Source organism: Xiphophorus hellerii, chromosome 6, assembly GCF_003331165.1.
Source record: "Xiphophorus hellerii strain 12219 chromosome 6, Xiphophorus_hellerii-4.1, whole genome shotgun sequence".
NCBI classification, from domain to species: domain Eukaryota; kingdom Metazoa; phylum Chordata; class Actinopteri; order Cyprinodontiformes; family Poeciliidae; genus Xiphophorus; species Xiphophorus hellerii.
In genome coordinates this window covers 14677350-14691337 of record NC_045677.1, presented here as the reverse complement: position 1 = coordinate 14691337, position 13988 = coordinate 14677350, and the positions used below count along the sequence as shown (strand labels likewise).

General features: G+C 35.4%; 2 protein-coding genes across 2 annotated transcripts; both read left to right on the top strand.

Annotated features, from left to right (window-relative positions):
- Nucleotides 1-7563: 7563 nt before the first annotated feature.
- mrps14 (mitochondrial ribosomal protein S14) lies at nt 7564-9330 on the top strand. The gene is made up of 3 exons (XM_032565296.1): nt 7564-7669; nt 8122-8286; nt 8926-9330. Exons 1-3 carry the CDS (start codon nt 7601-7603, stop codon nt 9106-9108), a joined length of 417 nt encoding a protein of 138 aa, XP_032421187.1. The 5' UTR covers nt 7564-7600; the 3' UTR covers nt 9109-9330.
- A 719-nt stretch (nt 9331-10049) lies between these two features.
- On the top strand, nt 10050-13699 carry cacybp (calcyclin binding protein). Its single transcript, XM_032565294.1, has 6 exons — nt 10050-10190; nt 11211-11421; nt 11549-11645; nt 11736-11835; nt 12132-12226; nt 12803-13699. The coding sequence occupies exons 1-6, from the start codon at nt 10173-10175 to the stop codon at nt 12963-12965; spliced, it is 684 nt and encodes a 227-aa protein (XP_032421185.1). The 5' UTR covers nt 10050-10172; the 3' UTR covers nt 12966-13699.
- Nucleotides 13700-13988: the final 289 nt, after the last annotated feature.

Here is a 13988-nt window from a genome sequence, read left to right as displayed (position 1 = left end):
AGTATTAGTTTCAAAGCTCAATGTTTTATTTTGTTTCAATTTGTGGTCTCATCCTGAGAGCACAATGTATTTACAATCCTATGTGTTACACATTAGTGTCAATGAAATTTTAAATGTAGAAAATGTCTATTCAATCCAGATTTTGTCCATGTATAAGAAAAATACAGATTTGAACAAAACTAATTGAAAGTTAGAGGATTAATTGGAAAAATGTAGAATAAGAGAAGTAAAAAAATGCGTGACTGCTTCTAAATTAAAGCATTTTATTTAAAAAATAATTTCCTGTTCTATAAAGCTACTGTGAATATGAACTATCAATATGCTGTACAAATCACCAAATAATGAAGCCTACAATTAAAATGATCATTAATAAATAATTGGCGATCTCTTCTGAAAAGACTAGGTGAAGCATATCAGGAATTGAGCTAATTGGATCAGAGAGGAGAAGTAATAAAAGAGCATGACAAATAAGTTGGGGTTAACAGCTGTGACAGAGCTTCCTGAGGTAATACCAGTTCGCAAGTCTGGGTCATCCCGTCATGAGTCTGGGTGAATCCCTAACCCCCATTTCATCAGCTGATGAAACCCAATAACCAACCACTGCTCATGTACTTTGATCCTCAAGTCTTTCCTTTTAGCCATAGAATGGAGGAGAAAATTACTACAGTACATATTTTTTGTTGGCTTTGGCAAATACCAACAACAAGTAAACAATATAATTTGGCACATGGAAGTAATAAAATGTGTACATTTTGCAAATTCCTTTATAAAACAACAACAACAAAGCACACAACCATCTGGAGACCTCTGGTAATCGTTGCATTTGTTACCAATTATTTAAAATCCTTTTGACTTTTCAGGATAAAAATAGTAACACTTCTTTGACAGGTTAAACTTTTAGGTTCTGCAAATTAACTTATTAAACAGCAAGAGCTCTTGTTCTTTTCAACATGAGAGTTTTAAATTACCCAATGTCTGTCTTTTTAGTGCGAGCTGAACACTTGCATATGATTGGAGCATTGTCTGCATGCCCTAAATAAGAAATAAAAACGGTTTCATTTATGAAAACCAGAACATATTGTTACCTCTCTCTTAACACATTTTGTTAAAGTACGATTTGTTTTCAAAGCTTGCACTTCCAAGAACATTGGTGGTCCTGTAGCTAAATGCAATGACAGATGGCTTTGACCCGTTCTATCCACTTCAAACCCCCCATGCTCCACTCCAACCCCAGGACTCGCTCTCTTTTGGGCTTTACAAAATGAATTTAGTTTCACTTCAGATCTCAAAATATGTTACCTTTTTTTAAGTACAACTTTTATTTAGATAAAAAAAACATGGAGAGAATTTATGCTTTGGTGTTTATAGAAATTACATTCATAAAGCTATAGATAAAATAAATTCTTAAGTCTATGGAAAGAGGCCAGTTGTGAAAGTCTTTTATTTGAGACAAATTTGTAGTTGCTAAAAGATAGTCCACTGTTGTTCACTTTTAAATGTGACATAGCCTATTACAAAACCAAAAAACAATGACCTTGATTTACTGTGATAATGTGTTTGTTATTATGAAGCTGATGGACTTTCTTACAAAGACTGATGTTACCAGTCATTTAGAAGGCCTGGCATCTTGTTTATGTGTAGTTTTATTAATGTTCCGTTGAATGATATCTCAGAATTTGTTTCTAGAATCACCTCATTGACTTGTGTATATTTTTTTTATATCCACATGATCATACCATCAGCTTTTTCTAATCTAAGTATATTAGTTACTCATTGAGAGAATGGTTCAGTTTTATTAGCAATTAAGAAGAAACTCAAGTACCAAAGTTTGTGTGGTCTGAGTCAGAAGGCTTGGTTTTAGAAATAAATTGGGAATAGTCCAATACTAGGATATAAATTTGGGAATATGTTTGACCCACGGGAGTCACATCATTGAAAAATATTAATATGGACCCACCATCCAAAAATGTACAATATTATTTCCTCCAGCACCGTTTCTGTTGCGTCGCAAAGAATCCTTTCCGCTTGATATACAGGAAAATATACAGTACATACTGATAATACTCAATGTGGGTTTTCCTGGTTACAAACAACAACTTACTGCACCACATTCCCCAAGCATAAACAAAGTGAATCCCAAGTTCAGGCTGCTAAAACCTAGACAAAGTAATGTCAGTCCAATTGATACCTCACAATGTGTCAATTGACACAATTGTGTAGCTCACAATCATAAAATTATGCAGCTCAAAATAATTAATTAAAATCTTGAACAGTCAAATGAAGTAGCTAAAAAGTAAATAAGAAATGAGCATGCTAAACAAGGGGTGTTGTATAATAAAAAAATATACATCTTTATATATTTAGCAAACCGTGCCATGATCTGAAACTCAAAAATAAACAGTCACAATTTATAAATATGCAGTAGTTCATGTCCCAAAACCACTTTAAAAGCACTAAATCACCACTGTGTCACAATACCAACACAAAATGAGATCATAAATTTGACTTACACACCTGGTGGCTATTTTTAAATAAACAAGAAGCTAATTGAATCATTTCATGGTCAAGAAAAAGCCCATTCTTAAGGGTTCAGTCTTTAAAAATTATTAAGTTAATTTTAAAACTTCCCCAGCTCAGCGACAAAATAATCAAATGCAGTAGTGACTGGTGTAAGAAGGAAAAAATGTTTCAGTGAGACATTTCCTGTATGTCTCTGGCTGAGTAAAATAAATAACTCTCTCGTTGAGATGTCATAAATGTCATAAACGGAGCCACAGCATTCAAGCCTTCAACCAACCCATTATGCTGAACCGGATATATCTGGCAACGTTTTTTTCTAACTAACAGAAACTGAGCAGATGTTCCAGCATTTAAAGGTCCTTTTAATAAATCATTGACAAGATCAACCTCTCAGGTTGAATCTTTGACCATGGAAGTGTTTTGCTGTGGACTTAGTATATTTTAACAGTTCACATGCATGCTTTAGGAAACACAAGAGAAACAGTATAATCAGCACTGAAGGCTATATTTTAAATCAGCCAGCAACTTGTATGAAACGCACTGCTCAAATAAAATAGAGGCAAGCTCTTGTGTTTGCTTTTATATGACATTAGGTCATGTCTCCAGATTGAAAACAAACACATTTTGGGAATATCTCACTAAGACACAGTGCATAGAATTTGCTGTCCAAGTGGTGTGATGGATTCACTGGCACATCATTGTGTTAAATCCGTCCACTCTCTGCAATTACAGGTCAGACACAGCTCATTTAGCAGGAGGCCTTGACCTGGCTGACATGGAGGGCCCTTTCTCCCATAACTCAGGAATGCCAAGCATTCCCCCAGGGTTTAGAGGCAGACCTTTCCACTTTATGGCATGCAAGCAGGTTATGACATACATATAAGGGTGATAAAGCTCATAACTAGGAGACATAGTGTGATGGGATCACACTAACCATAACTCTTTGACTTCTTGGACCACAATCCTCTGATACACCAAAGAGTAAGTAAGTCTAAAGAGTATCAAATTAATTGTACTTAATATTACAGAGTCATATAAAATTATAATAATCCACTAAACTGGTCTTCCAACAACTCCCACTCATTTTAGTCGTTCACTGTGTTTATAAATGCCATAGTTTGAAATACATACTAAGACAAAGATGACAGAGCAGCTCTACTTGAAGGTACCAATAGTCATGGAAAAAAGAAAGTACACCATGTATCAGTTTTAGGTTTCTAAAATATGAAACATTTAGCTCATATGCAGTTAGAATTAGAATCAAACCATAAGAGGGTTAGATTCTCCTCTTATGAATACATGAATACATGCATGCTAATTAAAGGTGCACTGATTCTATAAGAGGGAAAAGAACACCACTGAATCTATCATATTAATAAAAAATTAAGCAAATATTTAAACGTTTATGAAAAATTGGGCACACTTCAGAAATGCACAAATTTGGCAAAATATGTAAAATCATAGAATTTTACATAGACTGTAGGAATGTGGACTCTAGTAAGGATATTATACAAAATTGAGGTCTTCTGCTGTATATCCACCACACTGAGCTACTCACCTGAGCCGAGCTCTGCTGGAGCTTTCTTCCAATTATGGCTCAGTAGCTCTGAGAATAAATAGACTTGAAAATACCTCTGTTAGTTTATAAATCACTGAATGGCTTAGTACCAAAATACATTAAAGATATGTTGTTATTGTATCAACCTTCCAGACCACTCAGGTCTTCTGGTCCTGGTCTACTCTGCATCCCCAGAACCAGAAACAACATGAAAGATCAGCAATGAGTTTCTATGCTCCACTAATCTGGCACAATCTTCCAGAAAACTGCAATAACAGCTGAAATACTGAAATTCTTCAAATTAAGGGTAAATCCCCACTTGTTTAGAGCTAGGTTAGTAGTAATTGGAACATTAAGCAATTGCTTGATTATTTTGATGATTGCATTAGACAAATCCCATAATCTTTATTGATTGCTTCATAGTTGGCAACTGTGTGATGTTTTTATGATGTAAAGCACTTTGAACTGCCCTGTTGCTAAAATGTGTAATACAAATAAACTTGACGTTACAAAAGTTCTCTCCATTTTGAAAACATGCATGCTAATTAGGAGTGCACCGATTTACTGGCCAGCCAATTTATTGGCACCGATTTTCTTTATTTTGGGAGATCGGTGATCAACCAACACTTGCGTGTGAAGCTGATTTTATCTACCTCAACAAAGGTCTAAAAATCAAATGAGCGTCATTGTGGTGCGTTATTGTTTTGTTTTGTTTTTTTATTATGCTCTGCATTTAACATTCAGGTTTACACAATTTTACCTCATTTATTAAAGTAAAGTAAGATTTATATGGTTGTTCATACCAACAATGCTCAACAAACAAAGCCAGAATTAACTGGAACCAGAAATTTCAGTTCCACCCCATTACAATAATAGGTATTTTATTATGTTGTGCAAATTGAAGAAACATTTTCATTTTTATTGCTAACTTTTGACAAATATTTGAACTAAAGAAAAAAGAGGCATACAATTCTGAAAGCATCTAAGATATGATTTATCCATTTCATTTTTTACATATTTTACTGCTAGTAAGGTCTATATATGATTTATGTTGACAGGTTCATGTGTAAACTTGTCAAGGTCAAATGTCTGAATGCCCACCCACAAGGAACGTTTTGTTTATTGTTTACAAGCTGAGTAGCAGACATTAAAATGCCAAGCGGGAAGACACAGTCGTTTGTAACCATGAATTTAATAGCTTAGTCGTGTGTGTTTGCCCCATCTATCTTACATTTCATCAGTGAGGCATTAAGATAAGAAAGCTATGAGATGCCAGCAGCAAATTAAACCGCTTCCCTCATCGTCAAACGCTTTTATAGCAGCCACAAAGAAAATACACAGACATCTGTTCCCATCACATTTTCATCTCAGTGTGGTATGGAGTAAATCAGACCGATGTTTGATCAGCCAAGGGATCCTTATTTGCTTTAATCAGCATGTTTGGGATGGGATGAAAGAATGAATAAACCGCTGTTACAGAGAATATTGTTGACTGACATCCGAGAACTTAGTGGTTTACTCTGGCAAATGAGAGTGCAAGTCTTCATCTTTAAAATAAACAATGTTCAGTTCTAAACATTTAGTGTGCTTCCTACTAATCCTATTTACAAAACTTTTGAAGGGTGCAATAAATAATAAAATGTTTTACTTTCACACTAATAATTGATTTGTTTTAAAAGGCAAATTTCTATGTAAGTATAGAAGTTTGGTCATTTTGCATTTGCATTTACTTTACTCATTCAATATGTTTTTTGCAATTCTCACATGTATCCAGCATTCACGGTTGCTTCAGCATCAGTAGCATTATGTCATTGGTTGACCATGCTCACTTGACTCCTGTCAGTTTTATGGATGATACCACCTGTCTGCTGTTAATGTCCATTTGCCTCTGAAGCACACTAGTTTAACGTTGCGTGGCTTTGTTGTTCAGTCTCTCAAGTCCTGAGATCGCTTGTAAAGCCTGTAAATGCTCATCTATTTCCAGAAAATGCAACATAAACTCCACCAATTCCTCTGTCGAACTGACCAAACTAACGCAATTAGTCAACATGGTTATCAATCAGTAGCAAAGCCAGAGTGCAAGTACTCTAAAATCCACCCAATCTAAGTAGGGTTTTAATTTTGTGTCATCTAAAAATAATAAATACCTCTTGCTTCTATTAAGCTGTAAAAGAAGTGACTGAAAAAGGCATCAGTGAATCATTTTTAACCTATAAACTCTGAGGTTGATATCTGCTGGCAGAAGTTTAAGGGTCTGACATTTATCATAATGTTCAGAACTAGAAGTCCTGGAAGGTCAGCACTCACATCCTTTTCTGTTTTAGATGTCTCCGGGATTATTTTAGCCTTCTTGGTGATCTTGGAAAAGCCTTTAGAGGCGTTTCAGTTAAAGGCCAAAACATTCTGAGAGCCAAATAGCAGTTTAATTATGACATACTACCACTGTAAAATGACAAATCTGTTTTTCCAAATTTCAAGAAACTTAACAAAAACATTTTGACCTTTGGGACAAACATAGAATGACTTAGGTTTTGTTACCATAATTTTAACATAAAAAAAACAACTGTTACAACAAAAGACTGATTTTAACAGTCACTACTACTGCTCATTACCCACTGCTATTATTAATAAAACCATGTTACAGCTGTTTGAAATCAACTGGCTATTAAAACCAATTTTTTTTTATTATACGTTTTTAGAGCTTTTGTAAAAACAGTAATCTGTAAAGAGAGAGAGAGAGAGATCTGCAAGTGCATCCACTTTGTCATGTGTTAGTATTTATCCAAGAACGCGTTCCCTCCGGGGTCCAAAATAACGAGGAAAGCTTAATTGAATCTATCATTTTGTTCCTTCTTCTCTCTATAAAACATAAAAAGACAGTATCCTGCTGAACTTGATAAAAAAGAAATGTCAGAATACTACCTTACAAAAACGTATTCTCTTATTCTGCATGATCTGGGTGGATCTGCACTTCAAAGTACTCAAAATACAATTTTAATCAGATGTAATGTTCTTCACTCAACAGAAAATGTAAGGATTCTGCTCCTCCTGGCTGGTGGGAATGTCCTTGATGCCGTACTGTATATTATAGAACTACATTGCCACCTAGTGGTTCCTAAGTAACCCTACAATAATTTGCAATTCTTTTCAGACGAAGTTACTAGGTATTTAATTAGTTTTCAGTGGATTGGGTTTGGGGTTACTCACAGGCTTCACAGTAGTGTTGGGATATCGGAATTGATATAAATCCAATTTAATCATCACGATGTGTGATTCAATCTTAAACACAGTAATGTGCCAATTAAAAGAAAACTGTGCATCTCTATTGACAAGAGATAAAGCCTAAAACAGCAGTAACGTCCGCATTGCAGTGAGTACTCTATGTATAAATAACTTTAAAGTCCGAAACGCTAGTTTTAAGGTTTAAATTTTGAAACGGAAGAATTAAATGATTATATTACCCTCCTAGCCACAGGGGGCAATATCTTCTATCTCCCTTTGGTAGTTCATCCTGGATCCATAATGGCGGCTAACAGAATAGCATGTATGGGTCTAAATGCCCTTTATTCCACCGTTTACGCACCGAAACAGGTAACTTACCTATTTTCAACACACATGTTGTGGCTTGCGTGTTATGAAGGAAGCCCTCGGTTCTTAGTCAGGAAAACTGAAAAGGCAACAGTGGAAATGTTAATTGTATGACTGGTTTTGTAACGCTAGCTTGGAAGGTAACGCTAGGTTTCATAGAAACTGTTCAGATGTTAACTTACTGCACTGAAACTCACCTTTCTGTGTTGAAGTGGAGTAAAAAGACGTGTGTATGTGGCTTGGAGTGTCAAGGGCTTGGTTAGTGGTTAGTATGACTGGAAAAGCTTGACATAAATTCAGTAAATTTACCATTCTTCTCAACTTTCCATGATTCTTCAGCGCTGACGTGTTGTGGCTTACCTTTCTTGTGGAGTGTGTTCGTCTGATATAATTTGGGAAAAAGCCTGGGCTGTTACTTGCACAGCTGGGACTAACTGCATGTTAATGATGGTCAGGCACTGCGGAGCTGCTGGGGAGCAGTGGACCAGCTGAGAAGTTACTACGTTGACTGGAGGATGCTGAGGGATGTCAAGAGAAGACAAATGGCCTTTGAGCATGCTGATTTGAGGACACGTATCAACGCACTGCGGAAGAACACCATCTTGCCCAAAGAAGTCCAGGTAGAGTTCTGTATTTTAACCAATATGTTCCTTATTGGAATTGATCAGACATCTGCAGCTGACCCAGAACGCTGTTGCTTACTGTTTCTCGAAAAAATAGCACATCACACCAGTTCTAAAGTTTGTGTTGTCTTTGTATCAACTTCCAGACCATTCAGGTCTTTCGGTTTAAATCTCCCCAGAGTCAGATCCAAAGATGGAGAAGCTGCATTCAGTTTTTATGCACCACTTTCACAGTTTCCAGGAACAAGCTTCCTGAAAATGTAAAAATGCTATAACACTGATTTCCTTTAAATTAAGGCTAGAGACCCAGTTATTTAGAGTTGCCTTTGATTTATAACTGAAACATTGTTTAAAGTGTTTATTCCAGTATTTGACGATGACGACATTTGAGACCATGTAATTTCCAGTTCTTGTTTGTTGTTTTGTGTTTTTATCATTTAATTCACCTGGAGCTGAAATGTACTATAAATATAAATTTACCATACCTTAGTTATTTGTAGAAAATGAATTAGTTATATTATTTGTGTGGATTTATGTCTTCCAAAAGGGAGAAAAGTAAATATTACGAGGGTTTCCAATTACTAAAGCTATCAGTTAAGAACTCATTTTGTAAACTTTATTTTAATTTGTTTCCAGGAAATAGCAGACAAGGAGATTGCAGCACTACCCAGAGACAGCTGCCCTGTGAGGATACGGAACAGATGTGTGTTGACCTCCCGACCTCGGGGAGTGAAGAGAAGATGGAGATTGAGTCGTATTGTCTTTCGGCATTTAGCTGACCACAACCAGATGTCTGGAATCCTGAGGGCAAGGTGGTGACTGTGCCCTTGTTGGACTTGTTACACTGATCGTGTCATTAAAAACCTGGCTGTTTGTCAGAAGGGAGGACATCAGCGTTTCAAACTTGTGGTAATGTGCTGTTTACTGTATATTAATCAGGATTTGTTTTCCCCTGTTAAGTAAACTAAAATCAAAAAAAGAAAAAAAAATGTTTGTTTCATTGTACACATTAAAGAGATGATTAAATCTTGCTACAAATTATGTTGCTCATAGATTGTTTTATTAAGATATACACAGAGCATATCATAGTCTTATGAAAAACAAGATGTTGCCCTACTAATATACTATTGCATCTCCTTTTAATGTTAGAAATGCATTAACAGCTTATCAATGATTAAATATGGCTTCAATTCATTTTAAATAAGGTTTTGATAAATATAAAGTGCTATGTGGCTGAATATCTTTCTTTTCTTTCCTCTCTTCTGTCCTTCCCTGTTTTCTTTTGTTTACTTGTATTTTCTTGCTTCCTTGTTCCTTGTGTTCTTTCTTATCTTTCTTTCTCTTTTGCATTTTTACTTCAAATCAGACCTCTCTCAAAATATCTTCCATTAATTCATATTGAACTTTTGTATTTATATTTTACTATTAACACAAAGGACTGAGAAATCTGGAAATATCACTTTAAAAATGTATGAAATTTCAGAATAAAAAATTTGCAACCAAGCAGGTTATACAGTAGATGTCGACATCAAAATTGCACTTAGGTTGCATTGTTCACATCACTTACTAATAATAATAATTATTATTATTAAGAATAATAATTCATCTAGCTATAATGCGCTTTTTAGGGTATTCAAAAACAATAATTTATTCAACAAGTTATTTATTATAATTGGTCCTAGTTATGTTAAGGGTGTCAATACTCATTCAGGTCAATGGGTGGCGGTGTCAAACAATTGACCCTCATGAGTGAACAGCAGAAGTAGAGGACGTCATTTCCTGGGCCGGGCTGACGGGGTCCATAAGGCAAAGGAACCACTGTAGCAGCAGAGCTTCAGCAAGCCGGCTAACATCTGGTTACATCTCAGAAATACAAGGTCATAATGGATATAACGGAGCAGGTGAGCCTCTGTTAAAGTTTAGGCTTTAGCATTCTGACAGAAAAATAATGTTTCAACTACACGTAATTGAATTTATTTTACTTCCGCGATAGCATTTCATATTATATTAGTTAACTTTTACAAGTACACAGACAACGCAAAACTCTGATATTTACTGTTTCTTTCTTAAAACTCGAGTAATCTGTGCTTTATGATTCATTCTGATGTATTTTCTCCGTATGATTTTAGTATCCGCTGTGCGATGTGGCAGTTTGATGCTAACTTAGCTTTTAGCTTTGAATGGAGTTTGCCAGAACATTCTAGCAACTTTTAGCTAGCAGGAGACACCAATGCGCAGCCTCTTGACCTGCGGCTTCTAACTGCCATAGCAACGAAATAAAGTCACATGATTTAATACATATTCCTAAAAATATTGCTTGTAATGGGTTTAGTGATAAGTATCCTGTATCTAGACACTTCTTGCTGCTAAAGGAAAAGAAGGGAGCAGATTTCTCAAATCTATATTTATTTATAAGATTTGGTTGTTTACTTACCTGGTGTCATCTGCTTATCAGTAAATTGATTATTCTGGGTTCAATATTTATTTATCGGTATTTTAATTAAATTTCAAAGTGTATGGCAATGTTTTCCATTTAAGCTATTGGAAGTGTCCGAAAATCCGAAAGCTTTTTGGTCCATCAGGACAGATAATCTTTAACACCTAAAATTTTAAGATATTTGTATTTTAGGCAAATTAGTTTACTGTATACAGAAACACTTGAAGATAGCGAAAGTATGCTTAAAATTGAGTTTGTAAGTGGGCTATATTAGATTAGAATTGATTTCTGCCTGCCTTTTTAATATACGATTTTTTATAATTGTGTAATGGCTGCTGATGAATGGCTTAAGTTATTATCTATGCTAGATTATTAAATAATATAACCCTTTGTTTTTTATGTTCTCTCAACAATCCGTACTTGGTTGTAAAATGGCTCTGCACTGTATGGAATATAAAACTCCCTTTGTTTTTGTCCAATACAGATCACTCAGCTAGAAGCTGACTTGCAGGAGTTGAGCTCCCTCTTGGAAAAATCAGAGAGGAAAAGGGTACAGGACATCTTGCAGCAGGAACAGAAGAAGGTGGAGAAAGAACTTGCAACCAAACGACAGCAGCAGCTGCAGCAGGCTAAGAGAGAGGCAGACCCATCTGCAGTGTCCAAAGCAGCATACACCGTGAAGATCACCAGCTATGGTATGTCTGTTTAAAATGGATTTATTATCAGTTTAACTGCATTCAAGATCTTGAGAAGATTTTTTTTTTTTAAAACAAACTGTTTAGTTTTTTGATAACTGTGACACTTTACTCATCCTCCCTGCAGCATGGGATCAGTCGGAGAAGTTTGTGAAAATTTACCTGGATTTGAAAGATGTGCACAAAATTTCAGCAGAAAATGTAGAAGTGGACTTCACAGAAAGGTAACGCAGTAACCAACAAATATTATCTGCTCTGTTTATTCTTCATGTGACAAATTATATCGTTCCAATTTCTCATTGTTCCTCTTGCAGGTCATTTTCGGTGCTAATTAAAGACCTAAATGGCAAAAATCATCAGATGACTGTTCTTAACCTGCTGCATCCGATCGATGAAAAGGACAGCTACAAAAAGGTCAGTAAAACTAGAAATACAAAGATATGCATATTTTCCTATCCAGGTATTTTTTTGAGCAATTTATCAATTTTCTTCTGTCCTACACATAAAGGCCTGCCCATTTATCTCTGGTGTACCTTGTATTATCCAGCATACTACAAATTGAACAGCTAGCTTGAGGCGAAAACTCCTGTAATGTTGTATGTTGTATACCATTTCAAATGAACAGGGCTGCTTAAAACAACTTTTGTTTTTACACCATATTTTTATATTTGGGGATTTTTGCATAACTTGAATAATTTTGTTTCTTTCAGGTAAAAACAGACATGTTGTTGATCATGTTAAAAAAGCAGACAACAAAGAAGTGGGAGTGCCTTACAGCAGTGGAGAAACGGTCAAAAGAGAAGGAGTAAGTTCAAAATGTGTCTGTAGACTTTAAGTTAAGAATTTTTTTTGTTTAGGCAGAAATCGAGGTCATAATGAATTTCAGTAGCTTGTGAGATACTGTAATGCATTGTGAATATAGTTATAAAACAACAATCTTTTAACTATTCAAGCCATGTGCAAAGTTGGGAGAGACATACCTGAAAGACTTGAAGATGTCCATTAAGTCATGCTGAATACAACGGCATACCTTTTCAGAATTTTAGATGCTCTTATTACTTTGCTTCACTATTATGCATGACGTTTGTGTTGGTCTATCGCATAAAACCCCATTATTGGTGTCTGTGTTTGATGAAACATGGAAAAACATGGTAAATGAAGACTTCTTTTTGGCAATTCTACAAATGTACAATTTCACATCTAAGTTTTTATTTTGTACACTTTTAGATAAGTTACCAAATATATCTGTGCCACGTATTTGCCATTATCTACTCTCATCCTCATCCAATGACGTGAACAGCTGAGAGAACCACGCATATGAATAGAATATGCTATGCAATTACAATATGAATTACAATATTTTCCTGCTCTGCCTCAACAGCAAACCCTCTATGGAAGAGAACGCAGACCCCAGCGATGGCCTCATGAGCATGTTGAAGAAGATTTATGACGATGGAGATGATGAGATGAAGAGAACTATCAACAAAGCCTGGACAGAGTCGCAAGACAAGAAGAAAAGAGGGGATGATATGATGGACTTCTAAACATTTCTCATTTTTTTCTGCAGTGTGACCAAATTAGAGCTTTAAAGATAAAGAGTGCATGACCTAAATATGAAAAAGTAGAGCTCATGTCATTGGAGAGTATTATACAGTCCTTCAATAAATTGATTTTGGTTCTGTATGATTTTACACCAGTCATGAGCTCTAATAAATTAATATTACTGTATTGTAAAGAAAAGCTACGTCCAGCAGATGGCGCCCTTCACTCAGTGATCAGTCATTATTGCACGATTAAGATTTTCCAACACCCGAGGAGTAAATTGTGGATAGTGTAGTCTGTGTCCGTTTCTTCACAGGATGACGGGTTTGTAACGTGCCAAAGTCACACCTCAGTTTTCCTATAAGTAAAAACATCCAGGAGTGAATTCATATCCTCAAAAACATAATTCTGCTTTTTAGAATGTTATGTTCGTCTCTATTGCAACTGAAATGAAAACAATATGTAATTCCTCAATTCATCATTTATATTTTGTTCTTGTTGGATAGTTTTTATTAAATGTGTAGAGTTAGACTGTTTTTAATTGTGCCCACATTTCCAAAATATACAATTGTACATCTTAATTTCGCTCTTTGGTATACCGTTTTGTTTTTCTGTCATCAGACTTGTCATAACATTCAACAAAGATAACACTTGAACCCTCTTCCGTGTTCAGCTGTTTTTTGTTTACATTTCGCTGTTACGCTACATAAAGGGGTAGGCTACGTCGTTTCTTTGGCATTTATATTGTATTTGCTTTATTTCAAAACCCTTACATTTATGAATAGAGAATATTGCGTTTTTGCACGTTTTCTCCATCAGGTGGCAGCCTTCTGTAAAACTTGGCAGATTTTGACTCGGGGGATTTCTGGGCTTTTTATGAAGCAATTTACACTGCTGTTGTTTTTATAGTCTTGGGAATAGTAGCAGCTCTTTTAGCGTCTTTAATTGCATTTCACAAACTTGCTGACGTGTTGACGATTTGTCCATAAAGGTATGTATCAGTTAACATTTGATTATGAGATTAA